Source organism: Schistocerca gregaria, chromosome 11 (genome assembly GCF_023897955.1).
Source record: "Schistocerca gregaria isolate iqSchGreg1 chromosome 11, iqSchGreg1.2, whole genome shotgun sequence".
Taxonomy (NCBI): domain Eukaryota; kingdom Metazoa; phylum Arthropoda; class Insecta; order Orthoptera; family Acrididae; genus Schistocerca; species Schistocerca gregaria.
In genome coordinates, this window is record NC_064930.1 from 116,658,016 (window position 1) to 116,675,454 (window position 17,439).

The following is a 17,439-nucleotide window of genomic DNA, read 5'->3' on the forward strand; positions in this document are numbered from 1 at the left end:
GACAATGTGCGGAGAGTTAACGAATTGGTGCTGCTGACAGACGCATCACAGTGAACGAATTGTCACGCTACGTTGGGATAGTAGAAGGAAGTGTGTGCACAATACTGAAAGTGTTGGGGTTAAAAAAGGTTTGTGCCAGGTGGGTTCCCAGTATGTTGACAGTGGGTCACAAAGAAACAAGAAAAACGGTGTGCAGCGAACTTTTTGGAACACTACGAGAACCGTGGAGATGAATTTCTTGGAAGAATTGTGACAGGTCATGAACCATGGCTCCATCACCAGAGATGAAGAGGCAATCGACAGAGTGGCATCATGGAAATTAACCCAAGAAAAAAAAATTCAAACCCACACCTTCTGCTGGAAAAGTTATGGCTACAGCGTTTTTCGATTCTGAAGGACTCTTGCTTGTGGACATCGTGCCAAGTGGAACCACCATAAATTCTGATGCATATGTGACGACACTGAAGAAACTTTGAGCTCGGCTGAGTCGTGTTGGACCACATCGGCCCAAGCAGGATGTTTTGCTGTTGCACGAGAATGAACGGCCACATGTCAGTGAAAAAACCGTAGAAGCGATCACAAAACTCGGACGCACAACACTGAAACACCCGCCTTACATTCCTGACCTGGCTCTGTGTGACTATCATCTCTTTGGGAAACTGAATGACTCTGTTCGTGGAACAAGGTTTGAAGATGATGACTCCCTTGTGCACGCTGCCAAACAGTGGCTCCAACAGGTTGTTCCAGAATTTTAGCGTGTGGGTACACTGGCGCTGGCTCCAAGATTGCGTAAGGCAGTTGAGAGGGATGGAAATTATGTGGGGAAATGAAAATATTGTTCATAAAGGAAGTGTCTACACACTGTAAAACTTTCAAACATATAGAGTAAAAGATGGATTTTTTAAAAAAATAGTGTGCATTTTTTTGGAGTGCCCGTGACATTATTGCATCCTTTACATTTTCTAGGGATACACGAAACAAATAGGCACATCAACAGTTTGGACAGATCTGGAAGGAAGCATGCTTCACATGTAACAGGAAATGTTATACGCTAAACATGGCAGCTCACAGTACTCAGGACAGAAGCATATCTAGGAGGCTACGGGGGAACCAACTACGACTGAAAAGGAGCGAACAGTGTTTGGTCTGACCTCTTTCTGCGTCTCGTCCTCTGTCCAGCTGAAGGAGGAGTACTTGTTCTGAAACAACACAAAACAACACGCGATGCACACAGTAGGGCTGTGTAGGCAAGTACTATACACTATGGAGGAGCATAGGAAACTGCTACCAACAACACTCAACTCTACAGGGTAACTGTACATGGAGAAATAATGAGCTAGGTATAGGTGTTATGCACTGGAGAAACAATTTGCAGTATTAAAGGTTGAGCATCGAAGGATCATCACGAAAAAGGGGATCATCTCAATGTATTTACAGAAATTGTAGACTGAAGCACAAATAAATTATGTTATGTTATATGGCATTCTGAATGCCAATTAAAGTCTTATGGTTCTTCTAATATTTACAAGCGTCTTTTAATGTGATCCTTGCGCCTCGTGGAGATGAAAATGAAGGACAAATTTAGAATATATATAAAAATATATCAGGCAACCCTCCATTCAGAGGCTGTCGCACGCAGCGACTGTTATATTGAGTTGTAAATAATAAATTTCAGCTATCAGTCGTGCTTTCGAAATTTTATTGGCATATCTACATTTCAGCTAGAAACTTGCCATTCTCAATACACTATAATTTTTGATCAATGAATGTAATGCCTGTTGGTCGAGCTTCATCCACTCTTCATGCTTAGTATTCAATGAACTGTGGATGAAGCCCAAGCAACAGGCATTACATGCATTGATCAAAAATTATAGTGTATTGAGAATGGCTAGTTTTTAGCTGAAATCTAGATCTGCCAATAAAATATAAAACGGGCAGCTCATAGCTGAAATCTATTATTTACAAATAAAAATATATTATATACTTTGTATTATATTGTATACTAACAAAACAAATTAAGGTTATTGGCATGCCTTGGTTTCATTTACTACTAATCCCTGCTATCTTCAGAATATCAAAGGGTGTGTTCCAGTAAAAAAACCGTCTTCTAAATCTATAAATGCTATAACAAACGTCTGCCTTTCTTCAGCCTATCTTCTAAGATATTTGGTAAAGTCAGTACTGCCTTGTGTATTCCCACATAAGCCCAAATTATCTACCCGAAAGCCGGTTTCTAGTAGTCTACTGATTCATCTGTGAATATTTAGTGCCCGTATTTAGCAACCATGACGTACTAAACTGATAGTTTGGCAAGATTCACACCTGTCAGTACGTACCTTCTTTGGAATTGGAATTATGACATCCTTCTACAGGTCAGAGAATATTTAATCGAGCTCATACATCGTACAAACCAGGTGGAATAGCTGAGATTGTTACTAACTGTTGCTCCTTTATAAAATATGTAATCTCAGCAATGAGCATGATGAAGACATATTTGTGGAGCCACACTGGAGTCCAGAGCATTCCACCAGGTATGTGAGAGCTCTCTGTAGTGTGTATTGTAAAGTAGGAAAGCTCTTAATTTTTGAAATTTCTATTTTCTTTTTGCTAACCCTCAGTTTGCTTCCATTTCACACAAAAATGAGTAGTGTGTAATTTGGGCTCAACAGAAAATTGGGAAGGCGTGACCCTTGATCCTGCCATATGATAAAAAAAGAAAAATCGTATAAAATTTAATTCATTTTATATCCCCAAAAATATCGTTTAGAAGTAGTTGGTTAACCAAAACATTATTGATTTCAACTTTAATATTAATGTTGATGCATTAATTTCAATAACACGGAACTATTTACAACATGTGGGAAGTAATATGACGAGAAAATCTCATTTTCCAAATAAAATTTTTAATTCCCCTACAAAACCTCGTTTCATGCTCTGTAAACTTACAGCGATACTCGCGGACCAAAAAAGGTACATACTGCGTCCGGTATACATGTTTTGTACGTTGTTTGTTATAGCCCTTTATGAACTTGATGCTTCTTTCTGCCACACCATTTACAAATTTCAGTTTAATAACCAAGTGTACAGTGTTGAAGGAATTTTAATACCACAGTGATAAGTCTGTGTTAAGGAACTTAATACTCAAATCAAACCTGGAAAAAAGTAAGTCGTATTTTATTAGAACGACGTTATTGATGCTTTAAGGGATTTGGAAGATTGATGCTTGAATTTTATCAATATTTTTGTGTTATTTTTATGTCTGCACGATTTACTTCACTGACCATTTTCGTCTCTGATTCAAAAGACTAATTAGCATCAAAGATGGTTAAAGCGACATAGCAGGAAACAGAGGTCGTAAATGATTTTCTAATTTATGTAAAAGTGCAAATCTTTCTGTGTGACGCCCGTTCGCCGACTAGTGTGTCGATAAATATGAGATGAACTGGACAGGGCAACACAAACGTTCAGTCCCCGTGTGAGGAGGATCTCCGACCCGGCCGGGAATCGAACCCAGAACCATGCGATCTAGATGAAGTGGCGTTAACCACACCTAAAGGTGTGGGCATCTCCAGTGGTAACGATCCTCATAGCATTAACGTGTGCTACGTACACAAATAACGCAAGAAATTCCATTTCTATTCACTTATGTATCTCTGACTACCTTGCAAAATATTTTTGTAGTTGCCCCCATTTTTCAGACGAAGCTTCTATCTTTTTATATGGTTTCTCATCACCTTCACTGGAATTCTTAGTTTTCTCAGTACATGATTACTTCTAACACAGTTTTTGTGGTACTTTTAAGGACAATTAACTTAACCTCAAACTGTACATCTATATCTACATCTACATATATACTCCGCAAGCCACCCATCGGTGTGTGGCGGAGGGCACTTTACATGCCACTGTCATTACCTCCCTTTTCTGTTCTAGTCGCGTATGGTTCGCGGGAAGAACGACTGTCTGAAAGCCTCCGTGCGCGCTCGAATCTCTCTAATTTTACATTCGTGATCTCCTCGGGGAGAGTAGGGGGAAGCAATATATTCGATACCTCATCCAGAAACGCACCCTCTCGAAACCTGGCGGGCAAGCTACACCGCGATGCAGAGCGCCTCTCTTGCAAAGTCTGCCACTTGCTAAACATCTCCGTAACGCTATCACGGTTACCAAATAACCCTGTGACGAAACGCGCCGCTCTTCTTTGGATCTTCTCTACCTCCTCTGTCAATTCGACCTGGTACGGATCCCACACTGATGAGCAATACTCAAGTATAGGTCGAACGAGTGTTTTGTAAGCCACCTCCTTTGTTGATGGACTACATTTTCTAAGGACTCTCCCAATGAATCTCAACCTGGCACCCGCCTTACCGACAACTAATTTTATATGATCATTGCACTTCAAATTGTTCCCCACGCATATTCCCACATATTTTACAGAAGTAACTGCTTCCAGTGTTTGTTCCGCTATCATATAATCATACAATAAAGGATCCTTCTTTCTATGTATTCGCAATACATTACATTTATCTATGTTAAGGGTCAGTTGCCACTCCCTGCACCAAGTCCCTATCCGCTACAGATCTTCCTGCACTTCGCTACAATTTTCTAATGCTGCAACTTCTCTGTGTACTGCAGCATCATCCACGAAAAGCCGCATGGAACATCCGACACTATCTACTAGGTCATTTATACATATTGCGAAAAGCAATGGTCCCATAACTCTCCTGTGGGACGCCAGAGGTTACTTTAACGTCTGTAGACGTCTCTCCATTGAGAACAATATGGTATGTTCTGTTTGCTAAAAACTCTTCAATCCAGCCACACAGCTGGTCTTATTCCGAAGGCTCTTACTTTGTTTATTGGGCGACAGTGCAGAACTGTATCGAACGCCGTCCGGAAGTCAAGGAAAATAGCATCCACCTGGGAGCCTGTATCTAATATTTTCTGGGTCTCATGAACAAATAAAGCGAGTTGGGTCTCACACGATCGCTGTTTCCGGAATCCATGTTGATTCCTACAGAGTAGATTCTGGGTTTCCAAATACGACATGAAACCCATTAAAGTATGTTTGACAGATCGCAGTTAACTCGTAGTCCTTTCATGCGAGCAATTCTGGAGCAAAAGCATTATGTCTCATAAACAAACCGGAGACATTTGTGATGCAGAAATAATACTTTGCTAATGTTGTGGTTTTTCTACCCGCCAGGGTAGCCGAGAGCCCTAACGCGCTGCGCCCTGTGCTCGGGTAGGCGCGCCGGCCCCAGATCGAATCCGCCCGGCTGATTAACGACGAGGGCCGGTGTGCTGGCCAGCCTGGATGTGGTGCTTAGGCGGTTTTCCACATCCCGCTAAGTGAATACTGGGCTGGTCCCCACGTTCCGCGACCGAGCGAGGTGGCGCAGTGGTTAGACACTGAACTCGCATTCGGGAGGACGGCGGTTCAATCCCACATTTGGCCATCCTGATTTAGGTTTTCCGTGATTTTCCTAAATCACTCCAGGCAAATGCCGGGATGGTTCCTCTGAAAGGGCACGGCCGACTTCCTTCCCCATCCATCCCTAATCCGATGAGACCGATAGCCTCGCTGTCTGGTCTCCTTCCCCAGACAACCCAACCCAACCCACATTCCGCCTCAGTTAGACGACTCGAAAACATCTGAACAAGTTCGGACTATTCCATGGATTACACTAGACGCAGACAGCGGGGGTACACCAATTTTGTCCCGGGGGGTATGGGGTGGCGGCAGGAATGGCATCTGGCCTCCCCTTAAAACTAACCTTGCCAAATCCGTTGTAACCACGCCGACCCTGCGATCGCTGCGGGACTGTGGCGTAAGCGAAAGAAAGAAAGAAAGAAATTTTGCGGTTTTTCTATTTTTTTGTATTTTCCGTTTTTGAAGGCTCAGAGGCACTCTTCCCCCTCTATCCTATTGAGCCCAGTTGTCACCCAGCTCGTTTTTCGTGGAATGTAACCAAGTTAGGGGCAGCCCAGGAATAATTGCTACGAATTTGGAAAGTGCTTTATAAGGGCTGCTCTGAGTGTTGAGGGCAGACTCACCTTGAAGGAGGGCCTAGTGAAGAGAGGCATGCCGCTGTCGTCCACCTTCCCGGACACCAGCCCCATGGTGAGAGGGGACCACGCCATCAGGCCCACCCCTGCAACCAGAGCACGGCACCACGTCACCACAGCAGGTCGGTCGATTTACTACCGCACACCACGAATATCAGCGCTACCTGGCAATTCAAAGTGGCTGCAAAATTAATGGAAAATTTGATGATGGAGTTCAGTGAAATGAGACTGAAGGAGACACTGAATACGTCAAGGGAGGCATGGTTTATGGGGAAAGTCTTTGGCTGGTAACCAAAAGTCATTGGTCCTTCGTTCTATCCCAGCCAGTCCTTAAATTTTAAACAGAGATCATCAGCAATGATGACAGAAGATTTCAGGTGTAATGAGTCCCCCTCAATCTGCTAATGGTCTTGTCAAACAGGGCAAACAAGTGGATAGAGTTTCAGGGAAATATCTTGCCCTTGGATGGGAAACTGCCCCTGAAAGGTGGGTGAATCAGCAATGATCAATGGCATATTTATAAAGTATTAATGACTTAATACTGCCATTTTCGCTATTCGAACGGTATCTAAAGAGAGAGATCCTTATTTTCATTCACTTTTGTCGTATGGTATTATGTCTTGGGGTAACTCTTCCCATTCTAGAAGGATATTTTTGGCTCAGTAACGGGCGGTTCGGACAATAAGTGGTGTAAGTTCACGTACCTCTTATCGACCTCTGTTCACGAGTCTGGGTATTTTGACATTGGACACTCAATATGTATATCCTTATTGTCGTTTCTTGTTACCAATATTAGTTTATTTCCAACAATAAGAAGCTTTCACTCGGTTAATACTCGGCAGAAATCAAACCTCCATTTGGATGGGACTTCCTTAACTCTTCTGCAAAAAGGTGTGCAGTATACTGCTGCATCCATTTTCAATAAGCAGCGTCTCGAATTCAAAAATCTTAGCAGTCATCCAGGCGCTTTCAAATCGAAACTTAAGAGTTTCCTCATGGATCACTCCTTCTATTCAGTCGAGGAGTTCCTTGAAAAATTTAGCTGATTCTCATTGTATAGCTGATAGCGTTTGCTTTAACTTATGGACTGATTTTCTTGCACATTCATGAACATTTATTTTTATCTGTTATTACTTTTATGTTCTAAGTACATGTACTGACACTTTCCATGACCTTGGAGATTTGCTCCTCAATTTGGTCCTACGGAACTTGACGTGTAAATAAATAAATAAATTATGACTTGTTGTGTATCCATACGACATGTATCCTGTAATGAAAAGTAACCTGATAATCACTCTATTGAAAAAAGATTCCAAAAGAAGTCACCATTTGGATCTGAAAGCGAGTGCCAATTGGGAGGTAACCTTGAGAAAAAGATTGTAAACTGTAATCAACCCAAGGGTACACTTATATGATTATCAGTGTGGATTGTCAGAAGCTGAACATGGGAGGAAGCTAGAAAATCTGGAAAGGGAAATCTAAAGGTTCAATTTGTACATAATGGGGTAAGTGAAGTGAGATGTTGTTTGAAGAAGTTCCAAATAATTACTGTCACTTTCCACTTTTGTCATTATCATTCTGTTATTTATGTTCTCACATATATTTTGCTTACATGCTTATTCTAACAAATTTCGTGTCTCATTTTCTTTGGTGAAATACAAGTTTATTCCTGGTTGGTACTGATTATCTGATATATTGTCAGTGTTGATAAACTACTATATAGTAACTTCCCAAACACTACGAATGCTGGAAATAATCTAATTGAAGAAAAATTACCACTAGTTAAGTTAGTATAGGGTGGCTGGAAAGTATCCAGAGTACGAGTGCATGGCTAGTGATACACAGATGAAGTGAATTAACGAACATGAGTGATCCAAGCTAGTGTTAATGAATTAATTTCATATGTAAAAACTATTTGTATTTAGAGAACCTCAAACAATTAATGTAATATCACTTCAAGTGATCAGGACCACATCTCAGTGTTCTGTTGAGAAGTACTTTGTCACCTGCACGTCTTTCAAAATTTTGTGGCTGCTCTGACTTGCCTCTGACAGAAGCTAATCAGTGGTGTACTGTACTTATAATTCTGAGCAAAACATTTAGCAAATATTTCACTTTTGCGTGCATTTTTGTTGCTTTACAACTGGGTATCAAATGTGCACATTTATACATCCAAACATTTTGACCAGTCAGTGCTTTGTGTGGCCCTTGCCATCATCAGTTGTGAATCTGGTATGCAGCTTAATTTCACCAATATATGTGTAACAGTATTAAATGCCATACTGGCCATGTGCTGCATCCCATCTAAAGTGAGCAAAGTCGGTGTCTGCATGTAATTATAGCGAAAGTATACTACGACAACAACAATTGTCGGATCTTATGATCGAACCCTTGTACGGAAGAGGGAATAATTACTCATTCTCAAAGTGAAGTTAGCAGAAATAGTTATATTCTTTTGATTGCCATACCCCAGGATTCATATACACAACACATCTCTGCCTGAAGGAGGAGTAAGAAATTTTCACAACGCTGAGATGTACTGTCCCTTTAAAAGACTAGCAGGAACATAGTAGTTATTTTCTTGAATGAGAAAGCTACAACACTGAAGACAAAAGGCTATGCACATTAGCAGTCTCATCTCTTTAGAGTACGGGCCACTCAGCACTTTGGAATCACCAGAAGAAATTCCTGTTGCCAGTGAAGCTATGCACATGTGCAAGCTGATCTCTTTGGAGCAAGATTATTAATGAAACTTCCTGGCAGATTAAAACTGTGTGCCGGACCGAGACTCGAACTCGGGACCTTTGCATTTCGCGTGCAAGCGCTCTACCAAGCTGTGCCAGGAAGTTTCATATCAGCGCACACTCCGCTGCAGAGTGAAAATCTCATTCTGGGAACATCCCCTCGGCTGTGGCTAAGCCGTGTCTCCGCAATATCCTTTCTTTCAGGAGTGCTAGTCCTGCAAGGTTCGCAGGAGAGCTTCTGTAAAGTTTGTAAAGTAGGAGATGAGGTACTGGCCAAAGTAGAGCTGTGAGGACAGGGCGTGAGTCGTGCTTGGGTACCTCAGTTGGTAGAGAACTTGCCCGCAAAAGGCAATGGTCCTGAGTTCGAGTCTCGGTCCGGCACACAGTTTTAATCTGACAGGAAGTTTCATATCAGCGCACACTCCACTGGAGAGTGAAAATCTCATTGTGGTAAGATTATTAATAGCTTTGGAATCGTCAGAAGAAATGGCGATGTCGTCACTCCCATCGGATAAGGGAAGTCAACTGTGTCCTTTCAACGGAACCATCCTGGCATCAGCATGAAGACACTTAGTGTGCTAATTCCAGAGGGAGAGACTAGTTGTGGCCATCCATTGGTCAGCACTCGAATAGCTTTCGGCCAGTCATGACTCATGAGAGTGCCTCGGCTGAACACATTCGCGAGATGGTGACTGGATGTGATCACTACTCAAATGAACGTTATGAGAGTTAAGCGAGCGCCTATGCTATTAGCTGAAGTAGCATCGGTCATATTTGGCAAGTTCTCCCAAGCCACGCAAAACGTATTCTCCCTGTGGAATTAGCAGACTGGACTCTCACTCGGGAGGACGACAGTCCAAACCCGTGTTGGGCCATCCTGGTTTAGGTTTCCCACGAGTTCCCTAAATCGCTTCAGCCACATGCTGGGATGGTTCCTTGGACAGGAGTGACGACCTCGCCTTTTGGTCCGCTCCCCCAAATGAACCGACCATCCACCTGCCTGGCTCAGCACACCCCAGCGCTGAGGGCTCGCCGGGAGCGGCTGGCGCCGGCGCTCACCTATCTTGTTGTAGAGCTCCGGCATGTAGAGCTCGGTCTTGTCGCGGCAGAACATGTGGTACTCGGCCTGCTCGCAGATGGGCGTCACGCAGTTGAACTGCCGGCAGTTGGTGTAGGCCTCCATGACCTCGACGGGGGTCCAGCGCGCTGTGCCCCAGTACATGGCCCAGCCCTGGCTGATCACGTGGTTCATGGCGCGCACCACCTCTGCAACACGCAAGCAGGCACTGGACGCAGCTGCTCGGGACCCTCTGGAGCGTACCTGCGGCGGCCAAACGCTGCACTTGCGATGTTAGGTTGGCTACACTGCACTAGCGATGGTGAAACAGCACCCACTATACACACAACAGACGATAGCGATTTCTAAGATACTGAGCATGAACAATTAGTTTTTGACTTGCTACCACAATAGCTGCAAATAAACGACCGCATATTGCTGTAGAGACAAGTATAACAAAGCACACGCTTTCGATAACGGAGCAAAGAAATACACAAAATAAGCACCTCATCGTGCTTTTGAAAACAGTATGGTAGACTGTTGTGGTTGGCAGGAGACTCAACCAGGGTTACTACAGGAGGCCGATATGCACGCGTCTCAGCTCACGCAGGCTGGCGTGAGGTCTGGAACATGACAAGGGAATTAGAATTGAGAAAAACGGACGTAGCTGGTGGAATACTTAACTTTAATCCCTTAATGGAGAACGTCGCTCTTTATGGTACATGCTTCACAATAGCAATAGTACGGATACTGGCGCCTTGCTAGATCGTAGCAAATAACGTAGCTGAAGGCTATGCTAACTATCGTCTCGGCAAATGAGAGCGTAGAAGTCAGTGAACCATCGCTAGCAAAGTCGGCTGTACAACTGGGGCGAGTGCTAGGGAGTCTCTCTAGACCTGCCGTGTGGCGGCGCTCTGTCTGCAATCACTGATAGTGGCGACACGCGGGTCCGACGCATACTAACAGACCGCGGCCGATTTCAAGGCTGCCACCTAGCAAGTGTGGTGTTTGGCGGTGACACCACAGTAGACAGTGTGCAGTAAATGAAGTAAGCAAAAAGCAATACAAACGTCTCAAGAATGAGATCGACAGGAAGTGCAAAGCGGGTAAGTAGGGATGGCTAGAGGACAAATATAAGGACGTTGAGCCGTGGTAAGAAGTTTTGAAGAGCGCGCCGCAGCGCGTAGTGTGAAGCAGTCGCCCTGCGTTTCTGGCGGCGGCGCCGCTGTGGCAGTCGCAGCTTTGGTGTCTCCCTCTGGTGGGAAAGGGGGAAGGTTGCCTGTCCACGTGCGTTTAAGGGGCGCTGTGAGCTCGCTAAAGGGACCCCCATCTCCGGACAATCCAAGCCAAGGCACACTCCCGACTGCGCCTCCTCAAGCTCCTTTCGGGCCGTACGTGGGGTCTGGACCCCTCCACCCTCCTCCAAACCTATAAATCCCTGATCCGTCCTATCCTCTGCTACGCCCCCCCTTCCTTTTATAAATCCCTTCAAATCCTTGAACGCCATGCTCTCCGCCTCGCCTATCGCATCTGTCTCCCCTCCCCCTCGCGGATCCTGTACGATCTCATTCCTTTCCCCCACCTCCTCCTTTTCCTCGAACGGATACGGATCCTGTACACCTCCCGCAAACTCGACCCTCCCCACCCGCTTGTCTCGCCCATCCTCTCCCACCCCCGCCCACTGCCGTGCCTGTATTCCCACATCCCACCCGGTCTCCATCTCTCCACCATCGTTACCCTCTCCCAAGGTGGCTTCTGGCAGCTCCCCCTCCCTGATGATGTCCTCCTCCCCTCCATCTACCCCTCCTGTCAACTTTCATCCTCCCTCCCTCTTCCTCTGTCTGTTACTTTGGGCACCCTCCCTCCCTCCTCCCTTTCTCCCCACCCATCCACCGGGCTTCCCCTCCCCTGTCCCTCTCCCCTTCCTCCCATCTCCTCAGCCATTGGCATCTTTGTTCTCCCCTCCCCACCCTCTCCCCCCCTCACCTTTCTTCCCCTCTTTGCAGGTCCCCGGACTCGCACACGCTACGTGGACTTTCGCGCGCCGGAGATCATCGCCATCTGTGTCTCGTGTGTGTGTGACGTCGTTTTGTGTTTTTAGTGTCCGCCCTCACGCTTCTACGTTCACTTGTGCCATCGGATTCGTCAGTGTTCTGTGTGCCGTGTCAACGTGTTTTCGGTGTCGTTATCGTCGAGTGTGAACGGCTCCGTGTTTTTTTGTGTATCTGTGACCACTATTTTTTAGCCCGTCACTATGTTCATTCTGTTTCTCCAACCTGCGTTCTGTCATTGTCAACACTATGGCTGAAGAGCAGCGTAGCATGCCGCTGACAGCCTACCTGTTTGTATAGGTATTAAAATAACAATAAAGGAAAAAAAAACTCGCTAAAGGGGGAGTCCGGTCAGTTGGTGAGCCGGGTCAGTGTGGGGTAGTCAGTGTCTGTCTGTCGTCCGGAGTGCCAGTATGTGTTAGGCCGCCAGTCTGCTCGAGTTTGTTCAGGCAATGGGCATTGGAGGTTGGATCCATCGGTCGGTCGGTCGCGCACTGAGACACGAGATGACTTGTCCGTCTTGAGCGTCGGCGCCTGTGAGGTCGCCTCGTGAGTCCAGTGGGACCACCCAATTCACAACTAACCACCTTCCCGCGGTTGGGCAAACGGAGAAGAATGGTGGGACGAGCCCACAAAGCAAAACGGCTGGTGACCTCACCAAGAAAAGAAGTAGAGTTTAAAAAGAGTATAGCGAAGGGTAGTGGTTTCGCGGCCGACGCGAGAGCAACAGGAGTCAACCCACGACGTCGGTCTGGCCGGCGCGAGCTGCGACGCCGTGAGGCGGGAGACCGGCGCGCCTTCCTGCGTCCGTTGGAGCGGCTGGCAGCGGACGGTTCGGGGGAGCGATGTGGGGTGCTGCGCCAGGTCTTCTCGAGAAATCGCAGTTTATTAGAAGTTAAGTGGTTGGTGATGTGTTGTTTGATTTAGTTGTTAAATCCTACTTGTTTTCTTGGTCAGTCTCTCGTCCCCAGCTTGATCGTCTGTCTCTCGTTCGCATTTGTTAGGCAGTTAGTGTCTCTCTGTCTGTCGGTCTGCCGTATGTTAATAGCTGCCTCTGTCATGTTTGTCGGATTCGGTGTTATCGAACTTATTGCTTCAGGTGTAAAAGGCCGAATTCGTGAAATATGCTTTTATCTTGCCTATCATCTTGCGAGTTGGTATATCTGTAAAGTAGAGCACGTTTGTACATTTTATATAAGAGTGCATCTCATGGCTTTTTATTTAAGTGGTCATTTTAGTATATAAAGTCGCCACCATTCAACCGTAAGAGTTTTCTTTTAAAAACAAGTTCCACTTTCGATGGCAAATAATTTTCAGTGTGAGTGTTTTGTACCATTTCCATCCCTCCTACGGGGTGCATAGTTTATGTGCTTGTGTGAGTTGTTAAAGCCCTTAGTTTAAAGTTATCTGGAGTGTCGCAGATTTGCACCAGTGTAGTTTTTCAGAGGCCGTTGTGAGCGGTCGTGACTACGGCCGTGTCAAAAGGAAGCGGCAAGGCTCTCAGACTGAAAGCTCATACTATAAAAAAAAAGATTGTTATTTCTGCCTCAGAAAAAATTGTAACTCGATTTTTACAGGGTGCATTCTGACTATAATTTTAAATCTGTTTTTTTAAAAAAGGAGGGCTTTCAGGAATAAAACCTTTTCCACTTAAAAAAAATTAAATTTGTCTCATCAGTTACCCATTCGCAACCACTTCCTTGCTCGCAATGTCTGATTAAATGGGTCAATGTTCTTAATGAATCGCTAGTAAATAAAGTAAATTCTTTAAGAAAATGTTTTGAAAGTTTAAATCCACGGTTCAGACGTGGAGGCATATATCACTAGGAGTACGATAGACACTGCCTACAGGAAAATTAAAGAGACCATTGGAAAAAAGAGAACAACTTATATGAATATCAATAGCTCAGATGGAAAACCAGTGCTAAGCAAAGAAGGGAAAGCAGAAAGGTGTAAGGAGTACATAGAGGGTCTATACAAGGGCGATGTACTTGAAGGCGATATTATGGAGATGAAAGAGGACGTAGATGAACATGAAATGAGAGAGAGAACTGAAAGATCGAAGCCGAAACAAGGCCCCAGGAGTAGACAACATTCCATTACAACTACTGATAGCCTTGGGAGAGCCAGCCATGACAAAACTCTACCCCCTGGAGAGCAAGATGAATGAGACAGGCGAAATACCCTCAGACTTCAAGAAGGATGTAATAATCCCAATCCCAAAGAAAGCAGGTCTTGACAAGTGGGAAAATTACCGAACTATCGGTTTAATAAGCCACGGCTGCAAAACTGTAAGATGAATTCTTTATAGACAAATGGAAGAACAGGTTGTCGAAATAAGTCGGGTGGTGCTGGGGGAATTAGGTTAGGAAACGAGACACTTAAAGTAGTGGATGCTTTGCTGTTTGGGGAGCAAAATAATTGATGATGGTCGAAGTAGAGAGGATATGAAGTGTTGACTGGCAATGGCAAGGAAAGCGTTTCTGAAGAAGAGAAATTTATTAACATCGAGTATAGATTTAAGTGTCAGGAAATCGTTTCTGAGAGTATTTGTATGGAGTGTAGCCATGTATGGAAGTGAAACATGGACGATAAATAGTTTGGACAAGAAGAGAACATAACCTTTTCAAATGTGATGCCACAGAGGAATGCTGAAGATTAGATGGGTAGATCACATAACTAATGAGGAGGTATTGAATTGGGGAGAAGAGGAGTTTGTGGCACAACTTGACTAGAAGAAGGGATCGGTTGGTAGGACATGTTCTGAGGCATCAAGGGATCACCAATTTAGTATTGGAGGGCAGCGTGGAGGGTAAAACTCGTAGATGAAGAGCAGGAGATGAATACACTAAGTAGATTCAGAAGCATGTAGGCTGCAGTAGGTACTGGGAGATGAAGAAGCTTGCACAGGATAGAGTAGCATGGAGAGCTGCATCAAACCAGTCCCAGGACTGAAGACCAATACAACAACTACATGAGACAGATAGGACTACTGCGGGAAACGTAACTGAAGAGGATTAAAAAAATCAGGGCAACTGCGTTGCTGCATTGGATACACTGGTTCCCGTTAAGCGCTGTCGGGCGTGGCCGGCACTTGGATGGGTGACCATCCGGGCCTCTATGCGCTGTTGCTATTTTTCGGGGTGCACTCAGCGTCGTGATCCCAACTGAGGAGCTACTCGACCGAATACTAGCGGCTCCCGTCATAGAAAACCATCATAACGACCGGGAGAGCGGTGTGCTGACCACGCGCTCCTCATATCCGCATCCTCAGCTGAGGATGACACGGCGGTCGGATGGTCCCAGTAGGCCACTTGTGGCCTGAAGACGGAGTGCTCTGCTTACAAAAAGATCTGTAGTACTCGAGAATTTAACCAGTTGGAGATTCACAGGTTTCAGCAGTATAGGCACCACCCGCGATGCCTGGATGAATGAGTAACCAGCCAGTATTCACTACTGCAGCAGCCGCTACGCACCTTCCATGGGGCACATGGGGTCGGCCTTGTGCACGATGACGACGTCTATGTAGGTGAGCTGCAGGCGCTGCAGAGACGCCTTCACGGACTCGATCACGTGCTTCCGGGACAGGCCGCGCTCGTCAGACCTGCAAAACCGAACCAAACAGACCAACTTTCCTTCAGTGGAGCTCACATGGCAATGACTACGTTCTAAGAAATATAATTAAAAAGTAAAAAATGACCCACCACAGAGGAATTATGCGAATGGCATGAAAATTGATAGATGTGGTGTACATGTACAGACAAAAACTGAATACAGTTGGTGAAAAATTGGATAATTTATGCAAGAGAAAGATTTACCAAATTGAGCAAGGCAGTGCGTGTTATTCCTCCTCTGGCTGTTATGCAAGCAGCTACTGGGCTAGGTATTGATTGGTGGAGTTGTTGGATGTCGTCCTGAGGGATGTTGTGCCAAATTCTGTCCAATTGGAGCTTTAGATCGTCAAAATGTCGATGCTTGGAAAGTGCTGCCCATAAAGCAACAAACGTTCTCCATTTGGGAGAGATGCGGCAACCTTATCGACCGAGGTAAGGTTTGGGAAGCAGTAAAAGTCTTGCTGTGTGAGGGCGGGCATTATCTTGCTGAAATGTAGGCTCAGGATGGCTTGCTATGAAGGGCAGCAAAATGGGGCAGTGAATATCATCGACTTACCCCTGTGTTGTAAGGGTGGGGCGGATGAAAACCAAAGGAGTCCTGGCCTTTATTTATTTATTTATTTATTTTTTTTTGAGTCACCAGTCACTCGACCGGTTTGATGCGGCCTACCACGAATTTTTCCCCTGTGGCAACATCTTCATCTCAGAGTAGCACTTGCAACCTACGTCCTCAATTATTTGCTCGATGTGTTCCAATCTCTGCCTTCCTCTACAGTTTTGGTCCTCTACAGCTCCCTCTAGTACCATGGAAGTCATTCCCTGATGTCTTAACACATGTCCTATCATCCTTCCCCTTCTCCTTCTCAGTGATTTCCACATATCCCTTTCTTTCCCGATTCTGTGCACAACCTCCTCATTTCTTATCGTATCAATCCACCAAATTTTCAACAGTCTTCTTCAAACACTTTTTTTCTCTTCTGTTTCGGTGTAAGGTGTGTGTCAGAACTCTCCATTACATGAAACAGTATAATCAACTTAACGCTATTCTTTGCATCGTGTAAGCACTCAGATGTTGTTGTTGTTGTTGTGGTCTTCAGTCCAGAGACTGGTTTGATGCAGCTCTCCATGCTACTCTATCATGTGGAAGCTTCTTCATCTCCCAGTACCTACTGCAACCTACATCCTTCTGAATCTGCTTAGTGTATTCATCTTTTCGTCTCCCTCTCTCTTCGCGTGATATACGTAGGAGGGAGCAATATACTGCTTGACTCTTCGGTGAAGGTATGTTCTCGAAACTTCAACAAAAGCCCGTACCGAGCTACTGAGCGTCTCTCCTGCAGTCTTCCACCGGAGTTTATCTATAAACTCAGTAACGCTTTCGAGATTCATAAATGATCCTGCTCCCCGTTGGATCTTCTCTATCTCTTCAATCAACCCTACCCGGTACGGATCCAACACCGGTGTGCAGTATTCAATCAGCGGGCGAACAAGCGTACTGTAACCTACTTCCTTTGTTTTCGGACTGCATTTCCTTAGGATTCTTCCAATGAATCATAGTCTGGCATCTGCTTTACCGGCGATTAATTTTATATGGTCACACCATTTTAAATCACTACCAATGCCTACTCCCAGATAATTTATGGAATTAACTGCTTCCAGTTGCTGACCTGATATATTGTAGCTAAATGATAAGGGATCTTTCTTTCTGTGTATTCGCAGCACATTACACTAGTCTACATTGAGATTAAATTGCCATTCTCTACACCATGTATCAATTTGTTGCAGGTACTCCTGCATTTCAGTACAATTTTCCATTGTGCAACCTCTCGTTACACCACAGCATCATCCGCAAAGAGCCTTAGTGAACTCCCGATGTCATCCACTAGATCATTTATGTATATTGTTAA

At 44.9% G+C, this 17,439-nt stretch overlaps 1 protein-coding gene across 1 annotated transcript in view; it reads right to left on the reverse strand.

Moving 5' to 3' along the window:
* LOC126295177 (voltage-gated potassium channel subunit beta-2-like) overlaps nucleotides 1-17,439 on the reverse strand; it is a 1,066,574-nt gene that overhangs the window by 33,076 nt on the left and 1,016,059 nt on the right. The window contains exons 8-11 of the mRNA XM_049987482.1: nucleotides 15,395-15,522; nucleotides 9,870-10,076; nucleotides 6,055-6,152; nucleotides 1,152-1,199 (exon numbers count right to left, since the gene is read on the reverse strand). Of these exons, the coding sequence (XP_049843439.1) occupies nucleotides 1,152-1,199; nucleotides 6,055-6,152; nucleotides 9,870-10,076; nucleotides 15,395-15,522 (481 nt within the window). The remainder of the gene's footprint in view (nucleotides 1-1,151; nucleotides 1,200-6,054; nucleotides 6,153-9,869; nucleotides 10,077-15,394; nucleotides 15,523-17,439) is intronic.